This window comes from Rhinoraja longicauda, chromosome 5 (genome assembly GCF_053455715.1).
Source record: "Rhinoraja longicauda isolate Sanriku21f chromosome 5, sRhiLon1.1, whole genome shotgun sequence".
NCBI lineage: Eukaryota > Metazoa > Chordata > Chondrichthyes > Rajiformes > Arhynchobatidae > Rhinoraja > Rhinoraja longicauda.
The window spans coordinates 32,059,809-32,074,999 of NC_135957.1; the positions used below are offsets into that span (position 1 = coordinate 32,059,809).

The following is a 15,191-nucleotide window of genomic DNA, read 5'->3' on the forward strand; positions in this document are numbered from 1 at the left end:
GATTTTTTAAATTATAAAATGTATTGCTTTTCCTGACATTGGTTTAAGAAAGTTTATTTTTAACACAAAAGGGGAGCTGGCCAAGAGGTGGGAAGATCATGCATCATTGTGGAATTCAAAGGAAGAAAAATCATGGTATGTCTTTATAGTAGCTAAAATTTACAAATAGCTTTGGGATTATTTGTTGTCTTAAATTATTTGTTTTCTATTAATTGATTTTCTAGTACAAATAAGCATTTATTGCAACTTGGTCAATAGACAATAGAACAGTACAACTCAGGACCAGGCCCTTTGGCCCACAATCTCCATGCTGATCATGATGGAGATTAAATTTGGGATTAAGGTAGTGTTAGTGGTTCTTGATTATCAATGCTGACCCATTGGGCCGAAATGCCTGTTTTTGTGCTGCATGGCTTTTACAGAAAGGGGAGAAATTTTGGAGTGGCAGAATGGAAACCTTTTTACATTAAAACATTTGAAACGCTTTGGGAATAGGACATAGTAACAGTACAACACAGGAACAGGCCCTTTACCCACAATGCCCATGACACATATGAAGCCGGGTTAAACTAATCTCCTTGGCCCGAATGAAATCCATATCCATTTTCTGTATCTCCATGAGGTCATCTAAAAACCTCTTAAATGCCACTATCGTATCTGTCTCCACCACCAACCCTGGCATCATGCTCCAGGCACCCACCACCATCTGTGTTAAAAAAAAAACCTTGCCCTACATATCTCCTTTAAACTTTGCCCCTGCCATCTTAAAACAATGGCCTCTGGTCCTTGTTGAACCAGTTTGCAAAAGACCTATGTAAGAAAATGCAAATTTCCTTGGGCATTGTTGATGTGGTTCATACAAGAACACAGGTAAACAGCAGGGATGGTTCCCCAGGTCCCTCAAGCCTTTCCTGTCATTTAATGTAATCATGGCTGGTATATGCTGACCTCAACTGTTCTACCAGTCCCGATAAATCTCAGTTCCTTGATTTAAAAAAAAATCTATCCATCTTAAATATTTCTTTCGATCCAGCCTCCACCAGTTGGTTAAAGGATTCCAGAGATTCACTACCTTCTGGGAGAAGAAATTTCTGAGCCCACGGAAAAGAAAAAATATTTAGAAATTACTTGTTTTTCTTGTCTATGGGGTAATCTTGATTTAGTCAACAATGAATATTTTAGTCGAATGTGATGGTGTAATTATACTCAACTTTGGAATCAAAGGTCTTGCTGAACATGGACAAACAATTAAGAGCAAACTTGAAATGATAGGTGGACAGTCAGATTAAGGGGTTCGGTATCGTAAAGTTGTGGTTTGTGTACAATACACATGACAAGAAGGCTGAGATGGATAACTCAAGTCTCTTCACCTGTATTTGCCTTTGTGTAGTTGGATTGTGGGATACATCCTGGCCTTGAAGGAATGGATGCACTCCCGTATATTGATTTGATTGATCCAGCAGAGATAGACCTTCTTCTGATTAGTCAGTAAGTAACGTTACTTTATCTTTTTTTTAATCTTAGTGGATTATGGTAAACTTTCTCTGCTTTTTCCTGGTTATAACATTACATTTATACGGCATTGTTAACGTATCAAAATATATCCTAGGGCATGAAGTAGCACCATGATCAAGTGTTGAAGTAGTTTTATATTTTTGAGTGTTGCAGCTAAAACAAAAATGCAGTTAACCTGCTTGCAATTAAACAAAAGGCCGTGAGTTACATTGTTCATTGGATATGAACAGGTGTAACCCATGGCGTTCTGCCATTCAAGGCATGAATTTTAATTATTTAATTATTCTATTATAAGTAAATGTATAGCTCGATTCATGATTTACAGCAAAGGCTTTTGTTTGCAACCAAAGACTATGTAAATGCAGATCTAACAATATTTGTGCACAAGTAAGTTTTCTACTTTAATTTGGTCATCTGTGTTAGTTTCCATTTAGATCACTGTGGTGCACTCCCATGGTTCCTGCAAAAAACTAGTTTTAAAGGCAGGACATTTATGACACATGCTACAAAAGCTATATATCGCTGGCTGTTGTCTGATTACGTCAAGGTCAGGTGAGTGAAAGTTCCTTTTTTTCATGCTAAATTAATTGCATTGTCCTCAAACTTTCCCTTTTACTATCTTAAAAAAAAAATCTGTTTATCACAAAATTGCAAAGGTAAACGGCAAACCCTTTTTTCCAAACATAAGAAATAGTTTTTAAAAAATATGCACAAACCAGCTGTCTGAACTGGACATCTTGTAATGCAGGCACGTTCAGGACCTTGAATTCATTGGTTTCATCACAACATTTCTAGTATTCATAAAATTTACAATCAGTGGGTGGCAATTTAGCCCTTGTGCGTGGTGCTGAAATATTACCCAGGCTAATTTCACATTTTAACACTAGATCCATGGCCCTACCCATTTCAAGTTATTTTAAAATGTGATGACGGTTTATGGCTCCACCACCCTTTGAACCATTGGATGAAAAAAAATCCTAATCTCTCCTCTAATCCTTTGATTTAATATTGTAGTGGCCATGTTTATGGTTAACATATGTTTTTTTTTGTCATTAAGTAATATTTCAGCAGATGATATGCTATACACAGAATCGGATCTGGAAGACAGCATGGATAAAATTGAAACAATCAACTTTCATGAGGTGAAGGACGTGGCAGGTATCAAATTTTGGTGCTACCACGCAGGTCATGTCCTGGGAGCAGCCATGTTTATGATTGAAATAGCCGGGGTGAAGGTACGTAAAGAATATACCAGTGACCAATTACAAAAACACTGTCAGATAACAAGTATATCAGTGCCTGACAGAAATTTGATGAGCTCTTGTATCTGCAGTAATATTTCATCAGCACTTCTGATTTCCCATAAATAAATATTGATTTTCTACATTTCTACATTTGATTGGCAAGATCAGGTGCTGTCTTTAGGTTGATTGTATTTTAGTGAGGAGAGGGTAGGCCTAAGTGGAGGGTGTACACGTGGTAGAGGATATGGTGATATTTTAACTGAAAGTTGTGGTTATTGGTTAATTTTAGTACAAGGCTTTATAATGATATTACTAAACCTTAACAAATGCTCATGGACAAAATTTGAACACAGCTTGTTATTGCAAAACAATGTCAATGTCTTTATTATAGAATTTTCCATAGGTCATAGGAGTTTTCAATGTTTATTCAGAAACCTGTAGAGGCCAGGTCAGTGGATATTTTTAAGGCAGAGATGGATAGATTTTTGATTAATACAGGTGTCAGGTTATGGGAAGAAGGCAGGCGAATGGGGTTAGGAGGGAGAAATATATCAGCCATGATTGAATGGTGGAGTAGATTTGATGGGCCGAATGGTCTAATTCTATTCCTATCCCTTCTGACCTTATTCAAGTTCAATGTTATGATGAATCTATTGTTAATTTAAAATATATTTAACAAATAATGCACAGAAGGAAATGTTCTCATTCTCTTTTACTATGATCTTTTTTATTTCTTATCTTTTTTATCACTGTTGTTCCTGTGCAGATTTTGTATACTGGAGATTTTTCTCGACAAGAGGACAGGCATTTAATGGCTGCTGAAATTCCCAGTGTCAGGCCTGATATTCTCATTATAGTAAGTTGTTTTTTGTTGTGCATTAAATTGCATTAACATCCAGCAGTGAAATGAGTGTACTTGTGTGTGAAATAGTATGGCAAATCGTTACTCCATATTTTTAACCAAGCTAGCAGAACATTTAGAAATGGAATGTAGTATCAGTCAGCTTTGCAGGTTGTTTTTGATGCATTGAATTGTGTGTGCATTTGCTAAAAGATAAAAATGCTTGATGAATGGAAGTCATTCTTCAGTTTATTTGTTGTAATCTAGTTGTTTCAAAGAACTAACCATCAGCTTTTCTGCTTGGAAGATCAAAAACATTGCAGGATTTCTAAAATTCAGATTAAATTGCCAATTATAACATTACAAAGGTCATTTAATGTATTAATACTGAGCTGTAAATTTACACAAAGTTTATTGCTAAAAAATGGCATGTTCTAAGTATATACTGATGAGACTCGGAACAATATGCTGATTATAGACAATAGACTTGAATAGATTAGGTGAGTGGGCATATGCATGGCAAATGCAATATAATGTGGATAAATGTGAGGTTATCCACTTTGGCGGCAAGAACAGGAAAGCAGAGTATTACCTGAATGGTGGCCAATTAGGAAAAGGGGAGATGCAACGTGACCTGGGTGTCATGGTGCACCAGTCATTGAAAGCAAGTGTGCAGGTGCAGCAGGCAGTGAAGAAAGCGAATGGTATGTTAGCATTCATAGCAAGAGGATTTGAGTATAGGAGCAGGGAGGTTCTGCTGCAGTTGTACAGGGCCTTGGTGAGACCGCACCTGGAGTATTGTGTACAGTTTTGGTCTCCTAATCTGAGGAAAGACATTCGAGCCTTCGAGGGAGTACAGAGAAGGTTCACCAGATTGATCCCTGGGATGGCAGGACTTTCATATGAAGAAAGACTGGATAGACTAGGCTTATACTCACTGGAATTTAGAAGACTGAGGGGGGATCTTATAGAAACATATAAAATTCTTAAGGGGTTGGAGAGGCTAGATGCGGGAAGATTGTTCCCGATGTTGGGGAAGTCCAGAACCAGGGGTCATAGCTTAAGTATAAGGGGGAAGTCTTTTAGGACTGAGATGAGAAAACATTTCTTCACACAGAGAGTGGTGAGTCTGTGGAATTCTCTGCCACAGAAGGTAGTTGAGGCCAGTTCATTGGCTATATTTAAGAGGGAGTTAGATGTGGCCCTTGTGGCTAAAGGGATCAGGGGGTATGGAGAGAAGGCAGGTACAGGTTACTGAGCTGGATGATCAGCCATGATCATATTGAACGGCGGTGCAGGCTCGAAGGGCCGAATGGCCTACTCCTACACCTATTTTCTATGTTTCTAGACAATCGGTGCAGGAGTAGGCCATTCGGCCCTTCGAGCCAGCACCACCATTCAATGTGATCATGGCTGATCATTCTCAATCAATACCCCGTTCCTGTCTTCTCCCCATACCCCCTGACTCCACTATCCTTAAGAGCTCTATCTAGCTCTCTCTTGAATGCATTCAGAGAATTGGCCACCACTGCCTTCTGAGGCAGACAATTCCACAGATTTACAACTCTCTGACTGAAAAAGTTTTTCCTCATCTCTATTCTAAATGGCCTACCCCTTATTCTTAAACTGTGGCCCCTGGTTCTGGACTCCCCCAACATTGGGAACATGATAAGATCCCCTCTCATCCTAAATTCCAGTGTATACAAGTTTAGTCGCTCTAGTCTTTCAACATATGACAGTCCCGCCATTCCCGGAATTAACCTAGTAAACCTACGCTGCACGCCCTCAAGCCAAAGAGTGGTGAGGGAATTTAGAGATTTGGTAAGTGTGTCGAATAATTTGTTGGTTGATTAGCACATTCATAGTAGTACATGTCATTAACAGGAATATTTGTTCCATTATGCCATAATTCAGCACCAAGGAGAAAATAAATCAGGCCCATGATCCACTTTGAGGGATCTGGTGGGCCTAGTGGATGAAACATAGGGTGTTCATGCTTTTGCAGCAGCAGATGGTCAAGGAGGATAACAGAAAGTAATCCTTTATTGCAAAGGCCATGAAGTGTAAAGGTAGTTAGTGAAGTTTACATGCAGCTTTACAGGGCCCCTGTGAGATATATCTGGAGTCCCACAGACAGTTTGGGTATCCATATGTAAGGAAGGATAAACCTGCATTTGAGACGGTACAGAGTTGGTTCACTGCAATGATTCCGTAATTAAAGGGGTTGACACAAAGAGATGTTGAATAGGATGGGCCAATGTGCAGTGACTTTAAAAGGAATTTGAGGTGATCTTATTGAAGCAAATGAAATTCCAAGCAGGATCCGATGCTATTTCCCCTGGTAGAAGTGTATCAAATAAAAGGTGTCATTTCAGAATAAGAAGCCCCTCCATTTAAGATAGAGTGGAGGAGAAATTTCTTCCTTCAGAGGTTCAGGACTCTTTGGAATTTTCTACTCTGCACAATTGTAAAGATAGAACCATTGAATATATTTAAGGTAGAGATTGGCAAACAATTAAACTGCAGAGAAGTCAGATAGTGTGGGGCGAGGCCTGGGAAGAAGTGGTGAGACAGGATTGAATCGGTCATGATCTTATTGAAGGGTGGAATTGGCTTGAGGGGTCAAATGGCATGCAGCTATTTCTAATGCATTTATATCCAGGGAAAGGCATCAAAAGTCTCAAGATAATGGGTGGTACATTCAGCATGGGTGAGAAATAATGCTTCCACCCATAGTCAAAGACCCACATCTCACAGAAACAGGCTCTTCAACCCACTGAGTCCATACCACCCAACAAGCACTCAATTGAACTAAACTTTACTTTATGTGTATGTGTTATTTTATTCTTTACTCATTCCCACGAACTCCCTCAAAATTGTACCGTAATTGGCAATTTACAGTGGCTAATCAACCTACCAAGTGTTGTGAATCTTTGGAATTCTTTATCCAAGACAATTGTGGGAACTCAATTGTTAAGATTAGGAAATCCTTGGGTTTTAAGGCAACAAAGAAATATGGGGAAACAGCCCAAGAAACTGCAGACATGGGGTTAGTGGCTCCCAGGTAAACAATTGAATTTAATTTGCAGGAACAGGGGATGAGTGACCTGCTGCTGATTTAGTTCTTGTGTCCAAATTATTTTCAACACCGGTGTTTCCAATCTTGCACAGGAGTCTACGTACGGTACGCACATCCATGAGAAACGGGAGGAACGTGAAGCTCGATTCTGCAACACTGTACACGACATTGTGAATCGTGGAGGGCGCTGCCTCATCCCTGTCTTTGCTCTGGGCCGTGCCCAAGAGCTGCTCCTCATTTTGGGTGGGTGTACTTGCAGATCTGTGAATTATGTCTCAGTTTTCTCTGTTTAGTAAAGTTATTGATAAAAAATACATTGAAGCACAGGAGGAGCTGAGACCACACACAACTGTACTGGCTGAGCAAGTGTTACCCGAGTTACATGTATTAACTAAAGGTACAATCCTTGGTATCGAAGACAATCCTTGGTATCGAAAAAAACTTCTAAGATATTTCATTCATCATTTGGCCATTTTAGCTGATAATACATTTCTCCATTCTAATAAGGGTCAAATGAAACTGAATATTTCACTTCTTGCTTAATGGCACAATATATTGATTCTGGGTTAAATACTAAAAAAGTAACTGCACGTGCAGCCTGCAGTAATCTCACCTGGAGTGTCTTTTGAAGCTCAACAAAACTGAAACTACTGCAACAACTCAAATCAAACATCTTTGCCATCCATGCTTGACAAAGGTTCAGTTTATCTTGACCTTTCTGTACCCTTGTAGTTGTATAATTAACTCTGAATATCTGCTGTCTCAAGTCATATTGGAATCTTTTCAGCTGTAATGACCTTTTTGATCTTGAACTGAGCATTTGACCCAGTGTAAGAAAATAACTGCAGATGCCGGTACAAATCGAAGGTATTTATTCACAAAATGCTGGAGTAACTCAGCAGGTCAGGCAGCATCTCAGGAGAGAAGGAATGGGTGACGTTTTGGGTCAAGACCCTTCTTCAGACTGATGTCAGGGGGCGGGACAAAGGAAGGATATAGGTGGAGACAGGAAGATAGAGGGAGAACTGGGAAGGGGGAGGGGAAGAGAGGGACAGAGGAACTACCTAAAGTTGGAGAAGTCAATGTTCATACCGCTGGGCTGCAAGCTGCCCAAGCGAAATATGAGGTGCTGTTCCTCCAATTTCCGGTGGGCCTCACTATGGCACTGGAGGAGGCCCATGACAGAAAGGTCAGACTGGGAGTGGGAGGGGGAGTTGAAGTGCTCAGCCACCGGGAGATCAGGTTGGTTAAGGCGGACTGAGCGAAGGTGTTGAGCGAAACGATCGCCGGGCCTGCGTTTGGTTTCGCCGATGTAAAGAAGTTGACATCTAGAGCAGCGGATACAATAGATGAGGTTGGAGGAGGTGCAGGTGAACCTCTGTCTTACCTAGAAAGACTGTTTGGGTCCTTGGATGGAGTTGAGGGGGGAGGTAAAGGGACAGGTGTTGCATCTCCTGCGGTTGCAGGGGAAAGTGCCCGGGGATGGGGTGGTTTGGGGAGGAAGGGACGAGTGGACCAGGGAGTTGCGGAGGGAACGGTCTCTGCGGAACGCAGAGAGGGGAGGGGATGGGAAGATGTGGCCAGTAGTGGGATCCCATTGGAGGTGACGGAAATGTTGGAGGATGATTTGTTGGATACGCTGGATGGTGGGGTGGAAGGTGAGAACAAGGGGGATTCTGTCCTTGTTACGAATGGGGGGAGGGGGAGCAAGAGCGGAGCTGCGGGATATAGAACAGGTCCTAGTGAGAGCCTCACCTATTATGGAAAAGGGGAAGCCCCATTTCCTGAAGAATGAGAACATCTCTGATGCCCTAGTGTGAAACGCCTCATCCCGGGCGCAGATGCGGCGTAGACGGAGGAATTGGGAGTAGGGGATAGACTTTTTGCAGGAGACAGGGTGGGAAGAAATGTAGTCCAAATAGGTAGCGAAGGTAGAATTCGGGGATGGGGCCAGTGTACGTCCGGAACAGGGATTGTTCGACGTATCCGACAAAGAGGTAGGCATAGCTAGGGCCCATGCGAGTGCCCATAGCTACGCCTCTGGTTTGGAGGAAGTGGGAGGAGTCAAAGGAGAAGTTGTTACGGGTAAGAACCAGCTCTGCTAGGCAGAGGAGAGTGTTGGTAGGTGGGGATTGGCTGGTTCTACGGTTGAGGAAGAAACGGAGGGCTTCGAGACCATCCTTGTGGGGGATGGAAGTGTAGAGTGACTGGACATCCATGGTAAAGATGAGGGAGTGGGGGCCTGGAAACCGGAAGTTATTGAGGAGACGGAGAGCGTGTGAGTTGTCTTGGACGTAGGTGGGAAGGGATTTGACCAGGGGGAATAGGATGGAGTCGAGGTAGGTGGAAATGAGGTAGGTGGAAATAAGTTCGGTAGGACATGAACAGGCAGAGACAATGGGTCTGCCGGGACAGTTCTGTTTATGGATTTTAGGGAGAAGGTAAAACTCGGCCGTGCGGGGCTGGGGAACGATAAGTTTGGAGGCATTAGAGGGCAAAGCGCCGGAATTGGTGATGGCAGTGATGGTGTTGATGATTAAGGTCTGGTGCTCGTCGGTGGGGTCATGGTCCAAGGATAAGTAGGAGGAGGTGTCTGAGAGTTGTGGTCTGGCCTCGGTCCGGTAAAGGTCAGCACGCCAGACTACCACAGCACCTCCCTTGTCAGCGGGTTGTCATCTCCAGTGCACAGCCTGTACTTTTATCTGCATGATGTTTGCTGCCTTCATTCTTAACATTCTCTAACCATTGCTGAAATGCTCATTTATGGCTTTGTTATCTCCCAACTTGATTATTCCAATGCCCTCCAGCTCATGTTTTCACTATGCATGTCAATTTCAGTCCACCTTTCTATTTTCGACAAGAAAGTCCCTGTTAGCGGAAAGTGGCAATTGGCTTTCCACTGTAATAAATCAAAAATTGTAAACCTGTTATTAAATCTTGCCCCTTCCTCTTGTTTTAGCCAGTGGGAGATAGAGGAATATTTATGTTGGAAGATTTTGGAAAAATGTAAAAGCAACAGGGTTGCTGCAGTGGGTGACTTTAATTTCCAGAGTACTGTATTGAACTGACACTCCCACAGGGACTTAGATGGGGCAGAAATTGGTAGATACATGTGAGGGTTTCTTGCTACAGTATGTAGATAGTCCAACCAGACAAAGGGCTATACTAGAAAAGACACAAAATGCTGGGGTAACTCCGTGGGTCAGGCAGCATCTCAGGAGAACATGGATAGGCAATGTTTCGGGTCGGGACCCTTCTTCAAAAGATGAGAAATGAGCTTGGCCAGGTGATCAAAGTTTCAGTGGGAGAATATTTTGGGAACAATAACCATAACCCTGCAAGGTTTCAATTAGTTATGTGAATAAGGATAAGACTGGACCTCGTGAGGTGAGAGGGCTGTACTAAATAAGGTAAGGTCTAATTACAACAGTTTCAGGGAGGAGAGTGCAGTGGTTCGCATGCAACAAAAGCTCTTCACTGTCCCTCGGTATACATGATAATAAACTAAACTAAAGCTAAACAGTAGAAGCTGCTGTTATTGGGTAGGTCCATATCTGACATGTGTGAGTCGGTTAAAGTCCAGCTAATCAGAGTTCAGGACCAGCATGTTCCTGTGAGGAAAACGACAAGGAAGGGAAGGTTTAGGAATCTTGGATGATGACATATGTTGTAAATTTAGTTAAGAATGAAAAGGAAGCATATGTAAGATAGCACCCTTGAGGAATATAAAGGAAGCAAGAAAGTCGTAAAGATAGAAAACTTACTATTATTTTTATTTTAAACTACAGATGAATATTGGCAGAACCATCCTGAACTACATGACATCCCCATCTACTATGCCTCATCCCTGGCAAAAAAATGTATGGCTGTATATCAAACCTATGTCAATGCCATGAATGAGAAAATTCGAAAACAGATCAGTATTAATAATCCTTTTGTCTTCAAACACATCAGCAACCTAAAGGTAAGATAATTGTTGCTGTCTGAATTCAGCTGATGCATGTGGAAATTCTGAATTTAGCAGTACAATTTAGCAGTACAATTTTTAAAATATTTGGAGTTGCATCTTTTCAGAGCAAAGCTAATGATGACTTTGTTAAGTGATGGGTTTTGAGAACAGTTTTGAAGTCAGAATCAGAATGCAGTAGATACACAATACCTGAAATAAAGGCAGAAAATAGTGGAAATATTCAGCAGACCAGGCAGGGTCTGGAGAGACAAATTGTCATTTTTTCAACTCAATGAAAAGTCAGCATCTTTCTATCTGTATAGATGTTGGCTGAGCTGCTGATTATTATATCATTTTATGGTTTTAAGTCAATCAGGCTGATTGCAGGTGAAATGGTTGGGTAATGTCAGCGTACTTCTTTGTCCAGCCTACATCACGATTCATTCATAAACAATCTGACGAGGCAATAACAATGCCTAATGTGAGAAATTATAAAACATTAATTCAATGATATCTGATGCAATGAAATTCATTTTTTCATTATAATTCAAATGTAATCTAGTTTAAAAACTACTGTGGAATAATAATACGATTGAGGAATGGGTAGAGATTTTACGATCATTGTCAGTGCTTCATGTTTTACAATGCCATTTTCTTTTTTGAAGAGTATGGATCATTTTGATGACATTGGTCCAAGTGTGGTGATGGCCTCTCCTGGTATGATGCAAAGTGGTTTGTCCAGGGAACTGTTTGAAAGCTGGTGCACTGATAAGAGGAATGGCGTCATTATTGCAGGTTACTGTGTTGAAGGCACACTAGCTAAGGTATGCATAGTTACAATGCACATCTTCTCAAAATGAATCTGTGTATTTCATTAAGGTTAAGTGCAAATTGCCCATCACGTTGAACTCCAAATTGCCCATCACGTTGAACTCCAAATTGCCCAGCAATCACTGATGTTATGGTTTCAAGTCCTCCCATAAAAGTCCAAGGAATGGCAAAGTGTGGCTACAATTGGCTAAGATTGGCTACAAAAACAGAGGTGTAATGCTACATGGAAACATAGAAAATAGGTGCAGGGGGAGGCCATTCGGCCCTTTGAGCCAGCACCGCCATTTGTTGTGATCATGGCTGATCGTCCCCAATCAATAACCCGTGCCTGCCTTCTCCCTATATCCCTTGATTCCACTAGCCCCTAGAGCTCTATCTAACTCTCTCTTAAACCATCCAGTGATTTGGCTTCCACTGCCCTCCGGCAGAGAATTCCACAAATTCACTACTCTGGGTGAAAAAGTTTTTTCTCACCTCAGTTTTAAATGGCCTCCCCTTTATTCTAAGACTGTGGCCCCTGGTTCTGGACTTGCCCAACATTGGGAACATTTTTCCTGCATCTAGCTTATCCACTCCTTTTATAATTTTATATGTTTCTATAAGATCCCCTCTCATCCTTCTAAACTCCAGTGAATACAAGCCTAGTCTTTTCAATCTTTCCTCATATGACAGTCCCGCCATCCCAGGGATCAATCTCGTGAACATACGCTGCACTGCCTCAATTACAAGGATGTCCTTCCTCAAATTAGGAGACCAAGACTGTACACAATACTCCAGATGTGGTCTTACCAGGGCCCTATACAATTGCAGAAGAACCTCTTTACTCCTATACTGAAATCCTCTTGTTATGATGGCCAACACTCCATTGGCTTTCTTCACTGCCTGCTGTACCTGCACGCAAACTTTCAGTGACTGGTGTACAAGGACACCCAGGTCTCGCTGCACCTCCCCCTTACATAACCTAACTCCATTGAGATAATAATCTGTCTCCTTGTTTTTGCCGCCAAAGTGGATAACCTCACATTTATCTATATTATACTGCATCTGCCACGCATCTGCCCACTCACTCAACCTGTCCAGGTCACCCTGCAACCTCCTAACATCCTCTTTACAGTTCACACTGCCACCCAGCTTTGTGTCATCCGCAAACTTGCTAGTGTTGCTTCTAATTCCCTCTTCCAAATCATTAATATATATGGTAAACAGTTGCGGCCCCAACACCGAGCCTTGCGGCACTCCACTCTCCACTGCCTGCCATTCTGAAAAGGACCCGTTTACTCCTACTCTTTGTTTCCTGTCTGCCAACCAATTTTCTATCCATGTCAACACCCTACCTCCAATACCATGTGCTCTAATTTTAGTCACCATTCTCCCGTGCAGGACCTTGTATATAATAGATGCTGAGGTTCTATTAGGCGCTGGTCAGGCTGCATTTGGAGTACTGTGAACAAATTTGGGCCCCATTTCTGAGGAAGGGTGCGCTGGCTCTGGAGAGGGTTCAGAGGAGGTTTACAAGAATGATTCCAGGAATGAGTGGGTTAGCATATGATGACAGCACTGGGCCTCTACTCGCTGGAAGGTTGACGGGGGACCTCATTGAAACTTACAGAATAATGAAAGACTTAGATAAAGTGGATGTGGAAAGGATGTTTCCACTGGTGGGCGCTCTTTTACAAAGAGGTGAGGAGGAACTTCTTTAGTCAGAGGGTAATTAATCTGTGGAACTCATTGCCACGGAGGGCTGTTGAGGCCTAATCAGTGGATATTTTTCAGGCAGAGATAGACAAATTCTTGATTGAAACGGGTATCAAGGACTATGGGAAGAAAGCAGAAAAATGGGATTAGGGGGCAGAGATTAGCCGTGATTGAATGGCATAGCCACGATGGTCCAAATGGCCTAATTCTACTCCTATAACTTGTAAGTAGACAATAGGTGCAGGAGTAGGCCATTCGGTCCTTCGAGCCAGCACCACCATTCAATGTGATCATGGCTGATCATTCACAATCAGTACCCGTTCCTGCCTTCTCCCCATACCCCCTGACTCCACTATCTTTAAGAGCTCTATCTAGCTCTCTCTTGAAAGAGCGGATGCATGGCTGATGCAGTTTAATGTGGATAAGTGTGAGGTTATCCACTTTGGTGGTAAGAATAGGAAGGCAGATTATTATATAAATGGTGCCAAGTTAGGAAAAGGGGACGTACAACAAGATCTGGGTGTCCTAGTGCATCAGTCACTGAAAGGAAGCATGCAGGTACAGCAGGCAGTGAAGAAAGCCAATGGAATGTTGGCCTTCATAACAAGAGGAGTTGAGTATAGGAGCAAAGAGGTCCTTCTGCAGTTGTACAGAGCCCTAGTGAGACCGCACCAGGAGTACTGTGTGCAGTTTTGGTCTCCAGATTTGAGGAAGGATATTCTTGCTATTGAGGGCGTGCAGCGTAGGTTTACTAGGTTAATTCCCGGAATGGTGGGACTGTCATATGTTGAAAGATTGGAGCAACTAGGCTTGTATACACTGGAATTCAGAAGGATGAGAGGGGATCTTATCAAAACATATAAGATTATTAAGGGGTTGGACACGTTAGAGGCAGGAAACATGTTCCCAATGTTGGGGGAGTCCAGAACCAGGGGCCACAGTTTAAAAATAAGGGGTAGGCCATTTAGAACGGAGATAAGGAAAAACTTTTTCAGTCAGAGAGTTGTAAATCTGTGGAATTCTCTGCCTCAGAAGGTAGTGGAGGCCAATTCTCTGAATGCATTCAAGAGAGAGCTAGATAGAGCTCAAGGATAGCAGAGTCAGGGGGTATGGGGAGAAGGCAGGAACGGGGTACTGATTCAGAATGATCAGCCATGATCACATTGAATGGTGGTGCTGGCTCGAAGAGCCAAATGGCCTATTGTCTATTGAAAGCATCCAGAGAATTGGCCTCCACTGCCTTCTGAGGCAGAGAATTCCACAGATTTACAACTCTCTGACTGAAAAAAAATGTCCTCATCTCTGTTCTAAATGGCCTACCCCATATTCTTAAACTGTGGCCCCTGGTTCTGGACTCCCCTAACATTGGGAACATGTTTCCTGCCTCTAACGTGTCCAATCCCATAATAATCTTATATGTTTCAATAAAATCGCCCCTCATCCTTCTAAGTATTTCTATTCAGGAAGAAAAACTGGGAATTGATTTGTAACTGAGCCCCTCGACCAGTGTTGGCACAGTCCACTGATCTTTTGTAGAGAAGATGCCATCCTTGGTTGTGACATTTGTGTTGACTAGCTCCCTTTGTTGTTCATTGCTGTCAGTACTAGAGTAAAGGATTTAAGTCTGCCTAAAGCTGTGTTTCTGCCTCTTTATCCAACCAAACTAGATTTCAGGTTTGTGGTGATTAATGTCTTGTGTAATATAGGATGTTTATTCATGATTAGAAGTCCTATTCCCATGAGATTATTAAAATATTAATGATTAAAATAAATGCTACTTTGATTTGTTTACTGATACTGAATAAGATAAACAATAGGTGCAGGAGTAGGCCATTCAGCCCTTCGAGCCAGCACCGCCATTCAATGCGATCATGGCTGATCACTCTCAATCAGTACCCCGTTCCTGCCTTCTCCCCATACCCCCTCACTCCGCTATCCTTAAGAGCTCTATCCAGCTCTCTCTTGAAAGCATCCAACGAACTGGTCTCCACTGCCTTCTGAGGCAGAGAATTCCACACCTTCACCACTCTCTGACTG

General features: G+C 42.2%; 1 protein-coding gene across 1 annotated transcript in view; it reads left to right on the forward strand.

Annotated features, from left to right (window-relative positions):
- Positions 1 to 15,191, forward strand: part of cpsf3 (cleavage and polyadenylation specific factor 3) — a 30,673-nt gene that overhangs the window by 2,909 nt on the left and 12,573 nt on the right. The window contains exons 2-9 of the mRNA XM_078400097.1: positions 72 to 135; positions 1,391 to 1,488; positions 1,939 to 2,067; positions 2,573 to 2,750; positions 3,526 to 3,615; positions 6,772 to 6,922; positions 10,468 to 10,643; positions 11,294 to 11,452. Coding sequence (XP_078256223.1) covers positions 72 to 135; positions 1,391 to 1,488; positions 1,939 to 2,067; positions 2,573 to 2,750; positions 3,526 to 3,615; positions 6,772 to 6,922; positions 10,468 to 10,643; positions 11,294 to 11,452 — 1,045 coding nt within the window. The remainder of the gene's footprint in view (positions 1 to 71; positions 136 to 1,390; positions 1,489 to 1,938; positions 2,068 to 2,572; positions 2,751 to 3,525; positions 3,616 to 6,771; positions 6,923 to 10,467; positions 10,644 to 11,293; positions 11,453 to 15,191) is intronic.